The sequence below is a fragment of the Electrona antarctica genome, assembly GCF_951216825.1.
Source record: "Electrona antarctica genome assembly, chromosome: 1".
Lineage (NCBI taxonomy): Eukaryota > Metazoa > Chordata > Actinopteri > Myctophiformes > Myctophidae > Electrona > Electrona antarctica.
This window is the reverse complement of record NC_136806.1, coordinates 43,662,590-43,681,345: the sequence shown is the minus strand read 5'-3', so window position 1 is coordinate 43,681,345 and position 18,756 is coordinate 43,662,590. Positions and strand designations below refer to the sequence as shown.

The 18,756-nt window shown below is 44.6% G+C and overlaps 1 protein-coding gene across 1 annotated transcript in view; it reads left to right on the top strand.

Annotated features, from left to right (window-relative positions):
- pdgfc (platelet derived growth factor c) overlaps positions 1-18,756 on the top strand; it is a 64,677-nt gene that overhangs the window by 27,198 nt on the left and 18,723 nt on the right. The window contains exons 2-3 of the mRNA XM_079501988.1: positions 9,982-10,174; positions 17,680-17,860. Of these exons, the coding sequence (XP_079358114.1) occupies positions 9,982-10,174; positions 17,680-17,860 (374 nt within the window). The remainder of the gene's footprint in view (positions 1-9,981; positions 10,175-17,679; positions 17,861-18,756) is intronic.

Here is an 18,756-nt window from a genome sequence, read left to right as displayed (position 1 = left end):
CAACCCTTGGGCAGTAGTTGTGTGCTATTGTTGTAGTTGAGCCGGGGAAGTGGAGCCAACTTTGAATGTTGTCTTAACAAACCACAACTGACAAATCCTACTTGTTAAAAGGCCTTAACTATAATATGGCTATTCTAAACGGTTCATCTAGACCTCGAGGCATGTACAAATTCGTCCGCAATCGCCAATCAAGTGGGATTTCCATGCAACAAACCTTTATCTCTAATCAGCCTTAATTGCTGATTCTGGGAATCTGGGAAAGGCAAAGCTGCCCACTCTGGCTCTCTCCAGCTCAAACTGTACAGTAATTTACTCCAAAACCTCCAGCTGTCCAGCTCACAGATGGGACTACAAAGCGAGTCATGGAGCCTGCCATCCACAGCTGTGGACAGAGGAGTTTTATTTATTTAAAGGCGTGGTATTGTCAGTGGCAGGCATGTCCCAGAGGTCAGGCGGGCCTTGCTGCTTTTTGTAAGAAAAGTCTCCTACCCTGTTTATTTTTCTGCCAGCCTATTGCGAGGGCTTTGACAGTTGAGGTGTAAATTGTAGCGATTGGCCACCTGACTGCAACATTGCCAGGGAAAGCTTTGTGATCTGTACTGGTTCCACACAGGGTCTGTGTGCTTTTTGGGGCAACGTAGTGACTGGTAGCTCAAATGTGGGTTCAACTCTGTACAACACAAATATAGAAATAGCCTTTCTTCCCGCCTTCAGACTTTTGCATTCAGTCCAGGCTCCAGGAGGAGACATGACGTCCCAGAGGGTCAACACATTCTACCCAAACACAAATAGACTTCCATAGTGAAAGGATCGGCCGTGGGCCAACAGAACAAAACGGACACACAATCTTCCTTTTCCAGTGCCAAACACCAGCATATAGGCACTAATTAGAGGCTGAGGCTAAAGCGCTGAGGGACGGAGGAAGCGTTGTAACCCGAGGACGGCCTCTACTGCTGCACGACAAGACTTGGTCGTTGGAAAGAACGTCCAAAAGCCCAAGTGTCGAGAGAGTTCAATTTAATTTTGTCACGTATGTTTTTTTTGGGGGGTTTTTTGTCCACTGCAGCACATGCACTGCCTCTATTGGGCTGACGGGTGCTAACAGACATCTGGGATGCTTTTTTAGAAAACACTGTCCAGTTTGTGTCTGGTACAAGTTATTCAGGCCATTTCTGGGCTTTGTGTTTGCACCTAATTCAGTGCAGAGGTTTTCCAGTCAGTGTGTATTCATTGTAAAATGAGCAGGATTTGAACAGATTTTTTTGCTTTTAATTGAATGTCACAGAACCAGAACCCAGTGTATCAAATAACACAGCACTGCTCTGATGATGTTGTTGTTTATTTGTGACCCAGAACATGTCATGACCCAATTCTGTGTTCTGACTGAGAAACATAAACTGAAGTAAGTCTCACGGTTTCTCTTCTCACTTTCACTCTTCACACAGGCATGTGCACGCACCCACGTAAACCACAAGCGTATGCACATGCACACATATACATGCACTCATTACGGCTCCTCGCTGCGGTGTTGTGGTGTCAAGTTGGGTCATCCGATCCGAGCTGCAGATGTTTGGCGGAGCGTTCGGAGGATAAGCTAGCAGACAGCCCCTCCTGTCACCGTGTTGGTTTAGTTGGGAGTCTGGAGAGACGGCGGGCCCCTTTAGTGCCTGTTCTGAGGTTACGGCTCCCTCTGACCTCTGGCCCCATTAGTTAAAGGTTATTTAAGGGGTTGTGATCAGCCACCTGTTGCTGAGAGGGTACTGGAGCTCAGGTGTTCTTATGACTGAGCACTGTACCGGTCACTGATGTCATCAGGACATCAGCAGCTATCAGTGGTTTTGTAAACCACTGACGATTCTCTTCTCTCTGTCTCTGTGCGGCATGACGCCTAAGGGGTGAGCCGTCTAGAAGTGTGTTTGTCCTTATGTCCTCCTTATATGCGTATTTATGTGTCTGTGTATGTATGTATGTATGTATGTATGTACATGTACTGTACAGTTTCTATGTTCCCCACGTTTTGTGTCGGTCTGTCCATGGCTAATCTACCAAACCACTGATCAGTGCCAAATGTCTTGTGCAAGCTGCCAGCAGGCCAAATAACTAAATCTCTTGAATGTTTTGTGTGAATTTCTAATCTCAGACAACCGTCCCTGCAGGTTATGGGTATTTCGAGAACCCTACAACTTGGAGGCCAATATGAATGTCCCCGACTACACATTTGGACAAGAGTGATGTCATATCTATCATGTCACAAGTATATTTATATTTTAACTTTTTTATTTTATTTTATCGACTTAATTTACTTGAGTATTTGTATTTTGGGATATACTTGTTGGATACTGTACTCCGGTATTTAAACTCAAGAACAAATTTGACTGAGCATCTTTTCTCCTTCTCACATACTCCCAATTTTGCTCTTTATCCCGTTGTTTCTCTCAGTGTTCATTGAAGTTAAATATCTCCTGCAGGCCAGAGCGGTGCCGGGGGTGCCCTTGTCCGTGTCTGTGTCACGTCTGTCTGTGTTTGTGTGTGTAACTGTGAGGTGACCGATTGGTCCAGCTCATGGTGGCGCTATAATAATAGGCGGAGACCGCATGTAATTCCGACGGCGCATTAGTCCGACATGCGTCCGCATGTCCGACATGCATTGCTCCCGTGCTTGCGGTTATGGTTAGGTTAGGGTTTGAGGTGGGTTGTCGTTTGTTGGACCAATGACTAGTCTGAACTACGTACTGCACCCATAATAGGCTGCTTCACCTCTTGGCCTACAACTTCTGAACTGTAGTTCCAGTACAAACGGCGTATATCATCATCATGATGAATGCAACATCCAATTATACCCAAATCGGAATCACATGTTGAGAGGCCTCTATAGAGCACGCCTCCAAAACTGCTTTCACTTATGCCCATAGGGGTGCCACAAACATTAACAGTTGCACCGTGTCTGTCGTACAAAATCTATTTACCCTACTACGGCATCCACGGCTGCACCCCATGACCCCCCCTGGGTAGGCGACCAGGCCTGGCAGAGAGCTGTACTCAGAGGAGCACACGTTTCTAGTTTGTTATGACCATAGTGTGGGGAAAAATACGGTCCTATATTATGTCTTACATGTACAGTATGTGATGTGTATTTCTCCCGTGGAGAATGTGAATGTGGAGCGCTCATGTTTTGTATGCATTGGTTTTGGGTGCATACAAATGGGAACAAATGGATCCTTACTTATACAGGCAATGGTGTCACTCGCGGAAAAATGCACAAGCCGATGCACAAGCTCACAATGTGTGTTCAATGAAACACGCTGTGAGCTTGTTGATCATCTATTTTTACTAAGCGTTACTATCATACGACCCCAGCATCCTTTATCGTGGGGATCGAAACTTTCACAAAAAATAGCAGATCGACAAGCTCACAACGCATCGCGTGGTGACGCGTTGAGATTGTCGATCGCCTATTTCCAGCGAAAGCTTTCGCCACAATAACAGAAAACACAAAATACACTAGCATAGAGCCCTGATGGACTTCTCCGCTCAAACCCATTTAGGCCTGAAGCCGATTCTAAAAACCTCTAAATCCTGACCTACGTTTTCTGAAAAACTTCAAATATTTATATAGCAGCATCAAAATGTTTACATTTTTGAATACTGTACATACTGTACAGAACCCCAAAATGGGTTCCCGGCCTGAGGGGGTAAAACACCAAAAGGGGTTCCCGCCCAGAATGGACCGTTAATTAAGTGGTTAGGCACGCCTATGCATGTTGTTACATCGTTACCACAGCAGCCAGGGCAGATAAGTCAACAATTTCTGTGAATACGTGTGTCTGATCACTAGGAAATAACCGTGTGCCAGTCGGTCCTAAAGCCCACGTGAGCTGGCCGGATAAATAAAACCCTTATGGAGGTAAATCCTGATTAATCCTTTCTTGACAGAAGTCAGAGCCATGGGGGATGATTCAATCTGCCAGTCAAACTGTCTTTGATATTAAATTGGCTTTAATATTTGCCCTCTGGTCTTTTATTGTCAAACATTTCCAAGGTTTTAAGAGAGAACACTGCCTTGTCTTTGTAAAACCTGGCTAAGCAGCTGTGTCTTTGCTCAGGTTACAACCGATAGGCATGCCACGTACAGTACATACAGTATACACACTGCTTAATAAATGAACTGCCAATTTGTCATGGTGGCAGACTATACGTTGGACACAACACCCATTGAGACAGTAGATTATATTAGACAGCAGACATTATTTGAAGCTGTAATGTGACTCATCACATCTTGTTTAGTACTGGATAACATGTCTGGCAGACTAAACCACTACAGAACTGCCCCCAGTGGTCTCATGAAGCTACATTTTTTTTAATGGCATGAAAGATTCCCGTGGTGAGTTTCAGACCTCACTTTTTTCTCTTCTACCCACATCGACTGTAAAAAGCCCAACGGCAGTAAATATCCTAAGCAGGGCCGGGAATTTACTGCACCTGTACTCGCGCTGCACACAGCCTAACAAGGCCCAGATGTGATTGCATCCCATCGTACGGTCTGGGGGAAAAAAATAACAACTCATTGTTGGGTCTCAGTTTCATCAACTGACAGGAGCCTGGTGTAGCTCCGCCCCCTCAGGGGCTTCCGAAGCCTCCGTCCGGCTTTGATCATGAGGCAACAATGGGGCCAGCATTAAAAACAATTTAGTTTTAGTGTCACTGTCACGGCAGCTGGCCTGTCGTTTACAGGAGAGGAAATATCTGTCATGACTGGTTACAGATGATGTATGACGCATTTGAGGCCAACGGTGTGGCATTGGGATCTAATGTGTGAAAAATTATAATTGCCCCCCTAAAGAAAACCGACACATACTGTACGCCTCATGGTAGGAACTCCGAGGCATGGCATGGCAACTTAAGAGTGACTTACCTTGGAGTCAGGGTTGACATGGAGAAATACAGTGACTTACCTTGGAGTCAGGGTTGACATGGAGAAATACAGTGACTTACCTTGGAGTCAGGGTTGACATGGAGAAATACAGGCCAACTCTCCCCTTCTAGCATTTGATGTGAGCTCATGTTTAAAGCAGCTAGACCTTTGCTCTGAGAATTGCTGTGTATTTAAATGATCCTGAAGCCAAAGTTATGTCTGCTCTATCACAGAATATGAACACCAGATAAACCAGCAGACCCCAGGCTTGGTTGTAATGGGACAAGGTCATGATTTAATATGAATGCAACAGTTGAGGTTATTGTAGTTCTCCTCCTGACACAATGCTGGACAAGACTCTCTGCTCTTGGATGAGAAACATGCAGCATGTAATTTTCTGCTTTTACTCAGGTGTGTGTGTGTGTGCGTGTGTGCGTGTGCGTGCGTAAACCCCTTGCAATTGTCTTCGCTTTCTTTGTTAAGAACAGAGCAATACCAGCTGCAAAGCAGACTGAGCAACATTCTATAGGCTTGGTAGTGACAACTTATGGTTGGTATTGACAACAACTTATGGTTGGTATTGACAACAACTTGTGGTTGGTAGTGACAACTTCTCTTCTCATTGGCTGCCTCGTCTTTAGGCAACCACACTTTTTGCCTCTAGCCGACCTCTCAGCCAATGGGATAGTGTTGCAGTGCCTGCATGGCTGCATCTTTCCCCTGATCTTTCCAGAAAATAGCCAATCTACAAGCTCACGACGGTATCTTGATCTGACTAGCCCTCGCTGGCACGGTGCGTGAGTCCCCCTCCTCCCCCAGCGACTCAGCGAGTCACTCTACCTGCGGACCCCCACGCAGACTACCGCGGACCCCCGCGCCGACCTCCGCGGGGACCCCCGCTGTACCCACGGACCCCCACGCAGACCCCCGCGATTTCGACACATGCCGATGTCAACATACAGTACAACCGACAGCTGTGCGTGAGGTGCGATATATTATGGTTTGGAGAATGGCCTACCTGAGAGTGTACAAATACAACCAAATTGACCCATAACAGTCCATTTGTACAGTCTCAGAGTTTGTTATAAAAGGGTCCTTTGGTTCCATTTGTAGTAGGCTAAGGCTACACTCTCACAGTTAGTCACCTGGACAGATCCTGTTGTTGTTTCCACACACACACACACACACACACACACACAAATACAGATATTTACATTTCATAGCACAATTCTGGAGATATAAGGCAGCAGCTGGTTATTAATTGATAATTGATTATTTTAAGTACACACTTGTGACGTGTTGTGAGCGTTTAGATCTGCTATTTTCTGGCCTGGGCCATGGCTCAGCGGTCCAGGCGCCTTGGCTGGTGGTCCGGTCTGGCAGTGTGCCGCGGGTTCGACTCCCGGTCCCGACGGCCTTTGCTGCATGTCATCCCCCCATCTCTCTCCCCATTTCCTGTCGGCCTACTGTCTGTCCCTCCATAAAAAAAATATATAAAAAAAAAAAAAAGATCTGCTATTTTCTAACTAGCAATAAGTATAAAATGGGGCTTAAGTGGTTAAATGTAATATTCTTATTAGTCCCAGGAGGAGTGTGCAGACATTATTCTAGCAGAAGTCTTTGTGTGCTCCTACTGTACCAGTGTGCAACTGTGCATCTCTCTCTCTCTCTCTCTCTCTCTCTCTCTCTCTCTCTCTCCAGAGACCCCTGCCTGCACACTGTTCTCTGTTCTCCTACTGTACCAGTGTGCATCTCTCTCTCTCTCTCTCTCTCTCCAGAGACCCCTGCCTGCACACTGTTCTCTGTTCTCCTACTGTACCAGTGTGCATCTCTCTCTCTCTCTCTCTCTCTCTCTCCAGAGACCCCTGCCTGCACACTGTTCTCTGTTCTCAGTTGTGGGGAAGTTAATGTTTAACAGCATGAATGGTTCACCCACCAACGTGTGAACAAAGCACAATGGTAGCTCTGTACAGCTCGGCCTCCTATTTATTCAGACTCACTTCCTCTCCTAATAGCCGGCTCTACTTTCCTCACAGAAAAAAAAATAAGTAGGTCAAGGAGAAGTCATGTTTGAGGTGATTCAGCGTGGAGGGAGCGCTGTCTGATCACAGAACAACACTGGTTAACCCTGAGAGTGAGGTCATTTCCAACTTGGACTTTCAAGGCCTGGAATTGGATCCGACTGTTAGACTGTGTGTTAGTACAGCGGCTGAACATGAGGTTTTATATTAACAGAGAAAGTTTAGGAGACGAAAGAACGAAACAAAAAACCAGTAGCAGTTCAATAGGGGTGTGTGTGTGTGTGTGTGTGTGTGTGTGTGTGTGTGTGTGTGTGTGTGTGTGTGTGTGTGTGTGTGTGTGTGTGTGTGTGTGTGTGTGTGTGTGTGTGTGTGTGTGTGTGTGTGTGTGTGTGTGTGTGTGTGTGTGTGTGTGTGTGTGTGTGTGTGTGTGTGTGTGTGTGTGTGTGGTTTGCGGCCTCGTGGGTCTTGTGTTGATCACAAACGGGTATTCAGGGAGAGGTACTATTCTTTTTGTAAACGGTCGCCGCTTGGAAAACAAAAGAAACCACAGAATCACTCGGCTCATTCCTGCAGAGGAATGTGGTGACATTGTTCACCCACCTCTTGCAATTACACTTGATGAGTGCTTCAGGATTATACAAGATATTCCCAGACTTTTAGGATTAAGTATGATTTCATGCAGGTCTGTGGACTATACCTTTTCATCTGAGTCTAACTTTCTTTTCATTCATCTCTGGAGTTTTTTCTCTCTCTTCTCTTTTTCGCCACAGCAGCAAACCTCAGATTTTCCTTTCACATTTCTCCCCCTTTAATTACAACCTTAATAACAAAGCATTCCATTCAACGTTTAACTGATTTTTTCCCAAGGCAGTATATGCTCAGGAGTGGGTCCCCAAAAACCATGTGTCTATGTAGAACTGCCCCGGTATGTTGGGGGGATTTTCTTTCCTGTTGGAACGCTTACATTAAAACCATATGTTATACTTACTGTTCCACTCACTGTAGTGTACAGTACATCTGGGGTCATATATTCAACCATCGCATATATTTTTTACATTAATCATTATGTACTTTATGGGTCCTATATGTTGGAGCCCCCTGTAATAGGGATGTAATTAAAAACATGTTGTGATGGAAGGCCAGACTCTAATACATAAGCTATCAGCTTGTTGCCTCCTGAGCAAGAAAACAGAAGTGAGAGGACCCTGCAGTCAATCAAACGGTGCTCTGTAGCTACTTGCAGCTCTGATTAAAGGGCAATAAAACCATTTATTCCTTTCTTTCAATCAATTCTGCAAAGACATGAAAAGAGCGCTTGGCTGCAGAGAGAGAAGCCTGGTGGATGACTATGAATGGGATCACGGAGGGTTTGCCTTGTCAAATACCGGATCCTGAGGCGCACTCTGGCCACGGAAACCCCTCGCGTCTCTGTCAATACTGCACAAAACATCCATTCGCTACCTGTGAGGAGTGCAAGGAAGAATGGCTTTGCAAAAGTTTGCTTTGCCCAAACAAGGTGTGTATTATTTGAGGAAGGCACAGTTTGTTTTGGGTGCCAGAGCTCCTGGCTGTTGTGAAAGAGTCTGTTCATTGAGAAGTCTTGCCTGGGTTTTGTTTTTCTTTACGTCGGCTCTTCTGTCAGTCAGACTGGTCTTGCCTGGCGTGGACCCAGCTCTAAATGAAAACATCAAAGTAATACTTGCAATCTGATGTAATCAGAAAAAGCGTGTCATGTCTGTTTTATACCTTTTAATATTTCTGATAGGCGGCATTGGAGTCTATGCCAGGTGAAGAGAATGAGCTTTCATCAAGTTGGATCTTGATATGAAAGCTGGTGTAAAGGAAGGATTAGTAAGGAGCTGGATTGTGGCCTAGCTATCCAACATTGATAAGTATGAACGACTTCAGTCAGTACTGACTTTTAAGTGAGCTTACCTTTACTCTGTCCAGCATGCCATAGCCGTAAAGGCGAGTTTTGTTTAATCGGCGGTTGATTCGCATCAAATTTAGCATGTTGTAGCATTTTTAGCTAGCGCCAAGCCGCGATCACGTAAAAACGGATAAAAATCCCCATATAAAGACGGCTTGTGTGCGTGCACGAGTGTGCACGCGCACAAGCCATCTTTATGCATTATGGCTCATAATCTGCAAAAAATGCGATATTCGGCGCTTGATTAGAGCTTAGATTGACTTAGTTATGATTAAAAAAGCGGATCGCTCGGATAGACAGGCCCAATTCCACTACTGTGACCTGGCCGACTTTCACTTCCGGTTCAAACTGATGTAAACATCCGCTACTTTTTGGGACATATATTACAAATACGGCTGGCACGGGCAACAACCCCATCTGCTGGCCATCTGGTGGGATGGCAGCTATCCTGAAACAAAGTTAAAACGAAGCTGCAAAATGTCAGACATAAGAGCGTAAGATCATTCTCTTTGCTTATTTAAATCAATAGTGTGGTCTATACGTTCTACTAAGTACCAAAGTGTACTTAGTTACAGTACTTTTACGCTACTGGACAGACCACTTCTCAGGTCAGAAATATTGTCCTTGGAAGCGTCCAGAATTCCAGTGTTGGCTCTGAACCTGGTTCTTCTGATCGTGTCCAGGCTCTGCTCTCAGAGCCAACTTGAACCTGCCAGTGTTTTCCTTTCTGTCGCAAGCTGAATGAAGTCAACATGAATCATGCTGCTGGTGTTTCCTCACTGAAAACGCATGGCAAAAATAAAACCGCAATCAAGCATTTCAATGCATATTTCTTCGTGCAGAGCGTGCCGCGGATATGGTTAGTCATCTGTTTGAACCACTAACAAACTTCCAACAGTGTTTGTGTGTGTGTGTGTGTGGGTGTGGGTGTGTGTGTGTGTGTGTGTGTGCATGTGCATATGTTTTTCTTTTGTGACAAAAACATTAATGGAATAAATTGTTAGACAGAGTGACCTTTAGATGATAGATTGATCCTTTTCGCAGACGTCTGTTCTGATATACAGTAGGATAATAACAGAGTCTTCCTGGGTGGATCCTAACTGTTGTTTCTCTGCCAGGCGTTCAGGACTCCCACCAGGAGAAGATCCTAACGGTGTCTGGAGAGGGAATGGTGCAGAGTCCAGATTACCCACACACCTACCCCAGGAACACTGCACTGGTCTGGAGGCTGGTAGCCAACAGCAACATGAGGATACAACTGGCCTTTGACGAGCGATTTGGACTGGAGGACCCTGAGGATGGAATCTGCAAGTATGTAACGTACAGTATGGAATGGAAAGATATGTTGATTCTTAGACAGATGGGTAGATGGATGGACTGACATTCATACAGACAGAGAAAGAGGTAGACGGATGGAAAGAAAGACGGGCAGAGGTAGAGAGATCCATATAATAGGCAGGTAGATCTGGAGAGATACTGGCTTCTAATCTCAGGGGGTTGCCCCAGTTGTTGTCATGCTGCCCGCGTGTTCTGTGTTATCTCAGAGACATATGCCCTGCTGGGTTGTAGTCCATTTTCAAAGATTTAGAGTGGGAGCGAGGCCATTTGTGAGATTGCCTGGCCGACCGTAGCAGCTGGTTAATATTGAAACCCTCGCCAGCCCTGTGATTTGTTTGGCGACTAAGCGAAGCAGGACAGCATTTACTTGATGTAGTCGACTTTTTATTTTTTAGACGAGGCCATGGGATTTCTCCAAAGTCACACAGGATTCCTAGCTAACCGTCCGCACGCACGCACGCACGCACGCACGCACGCACGCACGCACGCACGCACGCACGCACGCACGCACGCACGCACACACGCACACACATACTCTCTCTCTCTCTCCAGCATGACACAAAGTGGTCCCAGCATAAAACGTATGTTGAATGCTGTGGCGTACACACATAAGCAGTGAGTGCATTAAGACACACACACACACACACACACACACACACACACACACACACACACACACACACCCTAGGCTGTTATCTGTTCTTGCCATGAAACTGGAATCCATGAGGTCCAATGATCGATTCATCCTCCCTGAATTAAACCCTACAGCTCTGCTGTCAATGCATCAACACTGACCAGAGACGAGACGAGACGAGAGGAGTTGAGGTGGAGGTGAGAGGCGCTGAGTTGCACGCTGTGCGGGTAGCCATTCCTGCAGAGCCCCCTATTGGCTGTCTAGATGGAAAGCAGCTGTGTGTCCCCAGAGAGCTGACAGGGTGTCGATGGACGCCATGACCTCAGCGCTGCTCCTACATCAACAATCACTCTGACAGGTTTACACTGTTTAAGCTGTTGTAGTAGGTGACAGGTGGACCAGACTGTGTGCCGCTACAGCTACCTGTGTTACTAAGTCTAGTAAATGGTGCATTTATATAGCACCTTTATCCAAGGCGGTTTACATAGATTGTGCATTACATTCACACACATGTAATGCACATACATTCAGTGTCTTGCCCAAGGACACTTCGACATGTAGACAGGAGGAGCCGGGATTCGAACCGCCGACCCATGGATCATTGGACGACCTGCTCTACCTCTTGAGCCACAGTCGCCTAGTTATCTCTGAGTTCCAGCACATTTATTATTATGTTTTTTTATTATGCACATAAGGCTGGACTGAAGCCTGTGCATATTCGGCATGAATATTTTCTGCATAACTTTTCATGAGGACGAGGATATATACGTCTATTACGGATCTGCACAATGCTTCATCTCCAGTCGCACGTGGCCGGTTTCTGCAGTCGTTTCTCAACATGTGGGTTGGGACTAAACCACAGTCGCCAGATGTTCTGAAAGAACTTTAATAGAGGAACACTTACAACTTCCTGTTTCCAGGGTCACAGGAGTCCTTGCCACGTCTACCACTCCAGAAACCACATTTTGACTGTTGTTTTGTTTTTTTCCCTGGTCCGAGGCTCAGCATTTTGAACAGGTCCCAAAACACACAGCTGGCAGAGCAACGTGCGCACACATGTCTAAACTACGGTATCAACATCTCCACTATTTGTGTGTGTCTCTCTCTCGCTCTGTCTCTTCCTCTCTTTTCTTACCCCCCCTCCCCTCCTCTCTCTCTCTCTCTCTCTCTCTCTCTCTCTCTCTCTCACACACACACACACACACACACACACACACACACGTGTGCACACACACGCAGTCACGCACGCAATCTTCATTCTGTCTATGAAGTCGAGTGAATAAGAGTGTCTGCTGAATGCCTGAATTGTAAAAGTAATCTCAGAGTCTTTATCTCTCCCACTTCAGTTTCATTCTTCTCCTGTCTCAGTCTCGATCACTTCACAATTTCAGTCTCTCTCTCGCTCTCTCTCTTTATTTCTCTCCATTCACACATTCTTATCTGCTCTTCATGGCCTCTGTTTCATTGTACTTTATATTTCAGTCCGATCACGTTTAGAGCACACGTTTAGAGTGCATTCCCACTGATGTCACTCGCTCACAGTGTTACTGCCTCTACAGAACTATCGTTATGTTATCAAAACTAATTCAACAGCATATTCAGCAGTCAGCAAACCCGACGACCATTGTGTTGTTGTTTTTCTACATGCTGTGGTCAGTCGAGAACCGCTCTCTGACCTACTGTCCCTGAGTGAGTGACAGACAACCCGCAGCCGAACTCTGCATCATGGGAAAATAGAGCATGCTGTCCGTGATGAGCTCTCCGTTTGTACATTTTGGTCTGACTGACCGACCCGACAAGACTTGTAGTGGATACATGGTCGCAGCTAAAACCGTTCTCTATGATACATGGTTCTATACAAAGTAATAAATACAGTATTTGGTGGGAGAGAGCTGTTCATTGCTGCTGGGGTGTACAGTATACTGTATACAGGGGCTCCGCTCGCTCGCGCGCGCACAGACACACACACACACACACACACACACACACACACACACACAGATTGAATGTCAACCACAGACACTCTTACATCTCAGCTTTATGCGTGCATGCGTGGGATGGGCAGAGTCCACACGTCTGTCTGCTGCTGGTTGGCATGGCAGCAACAGAAGAGTTTTGGCACATCGTACAGCTAAGACTGTTTTCAGTGCAGATCTGTCTACTGTCTAGAATGCAATACAATGTGGACATGAAAACGTTTGGAATAGTAAATTGCAAATAGTATGCTGATTTTTTATCAAAAACAGTTGTCTGTCTGGCTGGCTGTCTTTCCATCCGTTTTTTCCCTTTCTTTTATCTCTACTGTATATACCTCACCCTATCTCTTTCTCTCTACTCTGCCCCCCATCTTCTCTCTCTCTCTCTACCCCCCCAGCCCCCCCCCCCCCCCCTCTGATCTGATTCCATTCTCCAGGTAGCTGTATATATTCCAGGACATTTGTAAACATGCGGTACAACACTGAGGATCTGAGACACATGTCTGTGTGTGACAATGTGTCCCTCCTACATTATTAATGGACCATCTGTCAGGCTGTGTATGGAAGCTGATCACAGAGACACACTGCTGCTGTCTCCTTCTGAAGCATAACGGCACACACCAAAGACTCCACTAATATGTAATCCATATTTATGTAATATAGTTCCAGCCAAGTATTATGATTGGCTCTCCAGCCATGCTCAAAATGACAATAACGCTACCTAGCCATGCTCAAATGAAAGATATAGCATCACTAAATTAAATTACGCCGACAATGATTAGAAATATAGCATCTGTTCAGCCTTGCTGTTACTAGAGGCTGACTCTAGCATACTCCCATCAGCTGTTTTTTTTTGTTTTGTTTTTTAAGCCAATATTTTAGTTATAATACGTTTGAGTTAACAAAGCAGGTTGTGTTTATATGCGTTGTATGTATGGGTTGTAACGTTTTCTGGAGAAACATGAACCGTAATACCCAATGATCATTATGAAAGACTAATGTGTTGTCGTCTTTACTCTTTAACACATTAAGACCGGGAAAGCCTATCCGTTAGTGATGCGCGGGCCAGCCCGTTGCCTGCAGGTCCCGTGGGTTAACCCACAGGCAGGCGGCGGGTCAAGGTTTTCAGCGCGGCGGGTCAAACCCCCCCAAAAAGGGGGAAGAAATGCATTCCGGTACCTTCTCTCCCTCTCCTATTCTCTCTCTCTCTCCTTCTCTCCTGCTCTCCCATCTCTCTCCGCCTGAAATCATCTAGCTTGTTAAATCTATTGCTTATTTGATCAAGTATGCACAGCTGCCAATGATATCCTCATTAGCCTATCCTGATGTATCCTGACCCCGCGCTGCACGGCAACTTGATTTGAATGTCCGATCATGTACTGTTGTAGAACAGGACACTCACTGTAGTCATCGATCAATTTCCCATGTAATGTTGTAGGACAGGACACTCACTCAATGTCCCATGTAATGTTGTAGGACAGGACACTCACTGTAGTCATCGTTCAATGTTCTCTCCTGTATTGCACACCATTATAAAAGACAGGGAAATATGAATTGTCTATCCTGAAACCGAACCTGTGTGGGGCTGAATGTGCTGCTTCATGCCGTTTCATCAACTGATTGTAAACACAACTCGCTCTCTCTCTCTCTGTCTCTCTCTCGCTCTCTCTCTCTCTCTCTCTCTCTCTCTCTCTCTCTTTATCTCGCCCACCTGGTATATGAAATTTAGCCATGTTTATTTGCTTATTTTATTGTTTTGAGATTTCCATCTGCTGTCTGTAGCCTAGTCCTGGCTAGAAAGATAATGACGCCGACTGTTCGGATGTTGGAGAAGCCATATGAAATGTCGCCTATATTTTTATTGGTTATTTCATTGTTTTGAACATGGTTAAACTCAAAAGAACAGGATACGCTGGATCAAACATCACAGCGGAACAACAAGCACAGGGAATGATCCGTTGGTCATTGAATGAATAAGCAGCCTATTATTATTTAGCAGGCTACTGTTGACTGTAGCCTCCTACAACAGAGGGTCTATAGGGTGAGTAGGCCTAACAAGTTAGGCTACAACAATCGGAACATTATGAACCAAATGCTGCACAGATTGAATGGGAAAATGGCCCAGAACCCTCTCCCCTCTCTCGAAAGCAATTGAATGGACTGGACTTGCTGGGTGTTGAAAAGCCAGTCGGTAGGCTACTTTTTCTTTTTACGCGTTGCGGGGCAGGCGGGTCTTTGATATTGTTTTGCGGGGCGGGTTGGCTCCCGGAGCGGGACGGGTTATGAAAAAAATCATCACTACTATCCGTTATTCCTTCAAAACAGGGAAAGCATCTTTTTTTTTTTTTTTTTTTTTTGTAATGTTGCTGTGTATACTTTAGCAACAGGATTTTCTTTCTTTTTTCTTTTATACTCTATATTTATATAAGATATATGAGATTTTCTTTAAACCTAGGATTTAGAAGGCGTTTTTAAAATCGGCCTCAGGTCTAAATGGGTTAAATGGTTTGGATAAGGGCACTCTTCATTTTGTGAATGTTTATTTGAAAGGAAACGTCTTTTTATCTCTGTAGCCATATCCTATACACAAAACAGTGTGGACATTTGCCCTCTCCTAAAAGTTTGTTTTGTTCTTCGTAGTGACTCCCTGCGTAACCTTTTCCAAATCAAAGGCATCCATGTCAGGAAGTCCCAACCCCACCCAGTTTATTTAACATCACAGCAGCTGCAGTCTGTGCTGCACTTGTACTGCTTGCTTTTATCTTGAAACCAGTCTGAACCAATTTAGTGAAATGTAAACAAAGCCACTTATTTGAAGCGAATGAATGGGAGGCTGAATGACAGCCTGTGTGACAGTCTGAATGAGAGGGTGAATGATGGATTGGTTGAATAAGAGCTTGAATGAGAGGGTGAATAAGAGACTGAATGAGAGAACGGATGAGGATACATGAGAAAATGACTTAGAGGTTTTTGATTGATTGAATACTTTATTAGACAGAAATGTAAACGGCACAAGCTACAGTCGGACATGTAGGCCAAAATGATAACAAAATAGTAATGAAGTGGGGACTCGTTACTTGCGCAAGCAGAGTGCGCAAGTATTGTGGTCGTGCTGGTGCGAATGAGGTATATATACTGATGTTGATGGTGACATAATTAAGATATGTATCAATGCCGGGTTATAACTGGCTTTTGATGGTGACGTAATAAAGATAGGTTTCAGATTACATGTATAGGCCTACATACAGACATTACCTTTAATTCAACCCAACACTGACACATATCCTAATTACGTCACCATCGACAGCCAGTTATAACCCGACATTGAAACATATCTTAATTACGTCACCAAATACCTCCGAGCATACGCATTAAAATGCCAGCCGACCACAGTATAGTACTTTCAACTTACAACTTACATACATGTATACATACATACGTTACCTGTTACCCAACCAATATTGAAACATATCGTAATTACGTCACCATTGACAGCCAGTTATAACCCGACTTCAGTATTTAATTTCAATGTTTTACAGAGAGGCTGAGATTTGAAAGTTCGTAGCGGTCGACAGTACTTGCACGCTCTGCTTGCGCACTAGTAGGCCATTTATGGCCTACTTGTGTGCAACGCTCAAGTAGGCACTCGTCAGAGTGCAGTTTCTATTGTGGTCAAATGTTTTCAATTCATCAACATGGCATGAAAATAACACTAAAATACATATTTATCAACAAATATAAAACACTACAAAGTAGTATACAAGAAAAAAATGACGACAGTGAATGCCATCTCCTTTCTATGGGAAAGTGAGTATACCTCCCCTTGTGGTCTCCTGAAAGATGGCCATCATCTTCTTGTCTGAAAATCCGGATTTCCAGGTCTATTTTTGAAAGAAGGGATGGTGTCAGACTGCATTCCACATATTGGTGGCAGAGTAGTAGAATAAGATGAGGTGAATGAGAGGCTCAATGGGAGGTGAAGCCAGACTGAATGAAACGAATGAAAAGGCTGGTGTCTGAACATCTGTTCTCCAGCAGCTAGTAACTCAATGAAGTAAGCTAATAGCTTTGCGGTGAGGAGAGAAGGCTTGTCAGGGTTTAACTGGGACAAAACTGACCTCATCATTATGAGCCAAGCTTTGGGAACTTTCACCATCACATGATGTCATGCCACATATGGTTATGTGCGACAAAAACACACCTTGGGAAATGTCATCTACTTTAATGAACAGGATGTTGTGTCACGGATCTACAACTCACTCGTTAGATAAATGACTAACATGTAAAAACCTGGATGTAAACATGTAAACATCTTGAACTCTCAGACAGACAGATACGCCCGCATACAGTTGGGTGCCACCGATATTGTCCCTTATCATTTGACCCATTTAGGCCTGACCTCAAAATTTTAAAAAATCCTTCTAAATCCTCCAGTTTTCTGAAATAAATATTTTCACGATTTTTCAAAAATAGCAGACCTACAAGCTCGTAGCGCGCCACTTGGTGGCGCGCTATGAGCTTGTAGATCTGCTATTTTTCAATAGCTAAATTATAACATGTTTAAAACACCAAAAGGGGTTCCCGCCCAAAATGGGTTAACTGTCCTTTTGCGCAGATCACGCAAACCTCAGCAAAAAGAAAAGGACAATATCGAGGGCCTCCAACTGTACATGCACAATGAACCACATAATTAAGAGTTTCTTTTAATTTACCCTTTTACAGTGGTCTTCCTTGCATGTGTTGTGAGTGCATTGAGTCAGACATCTACAGACATTTCATTTAAATTAATTGGGTGTCATTTCAACACAAAAGGAATATGTCTGTCTCTCCTCATTCTCTCTCTCTGTGTGTTTCTCTCTCTCTACCAGGTATGACTTTGTGGAGATTGAGGACCCAACTGAGAACACCATCCTGGGTCGTTGGTGTGGATCCCAGTCCGTTCCAGCGGGTCACACGTCTAAAGGCAGTCAGATCAGGATCCGCTTCATCTCAGACGAGTATTTCCCGTCGGAACCTGGCTTCTGTATTCGCTACTCACTTCTCCCTGTGGTGAGTGCTGCTACATGTGCTTGTTATACCACGGTAGTTTGCAGGGGGGGTGGGTGGGGGGGCTGAATTAGTTACATGCATTACCCATTGGGAAATGTAGACTGATATGTTTGATATCATCTATGTTTGATAATAGCATAACGAGACAACCACACTACTAATCTAATCTAATAATTAGTATAGTATCAGACCACTGGGAAGTTCATCAGATGGTGGGGGGCGTTCCTCTCTGTTTAAAGCATTCACACCATTCATTCATCAGACGACTTTTAAAATACTGTAAACATGTTGTTTACAGTATTGAAACACGAGTACATACATTTAATTTCAATCTAATATATGCAGTGCTTGTGATGGATCCCATTCAGGCCAGTGTGTAGAGTTTATTACATCCCATAGGCTGAGGGGACGTGTTGCGTGAAGGACCTGTCCCCGTTCACGTTGGACTGCATGTCAGTTCAGGGAGTGGGTATGCAGGTGGAGCTCCAGCCACGCACTGAAACAACTGGTGGAAAAACCATTAGAAACAAACTTTTTGTGAACTGATTTGAATGAGTCAGTACTCTTCAGAGTCACGTAAAGAGAAAGTGGTGACGACACATTCTTGATCAATCATGTAATTCACGTAGACCTCAGATAGTTCCATTTACATGTTGAATTGATTCAGATGTTATGATAAATCTACAATCTGAACGTTTCACCTTTTTAAAAATGCATCACAAATGGTCTATTCTGCTGCATAGTGCAACGTAACCTCCGGGAACTATTGAGAGGCTCCACAATCTGGTTAAAAACTGGTGCATTGAAGTGAACGTAGTTGTTTGCCACTCACTCTTTACACCACTCTGAGTATACTGAAAATAATAATTCCCATCACTAGTCTGAACAAGTGACCT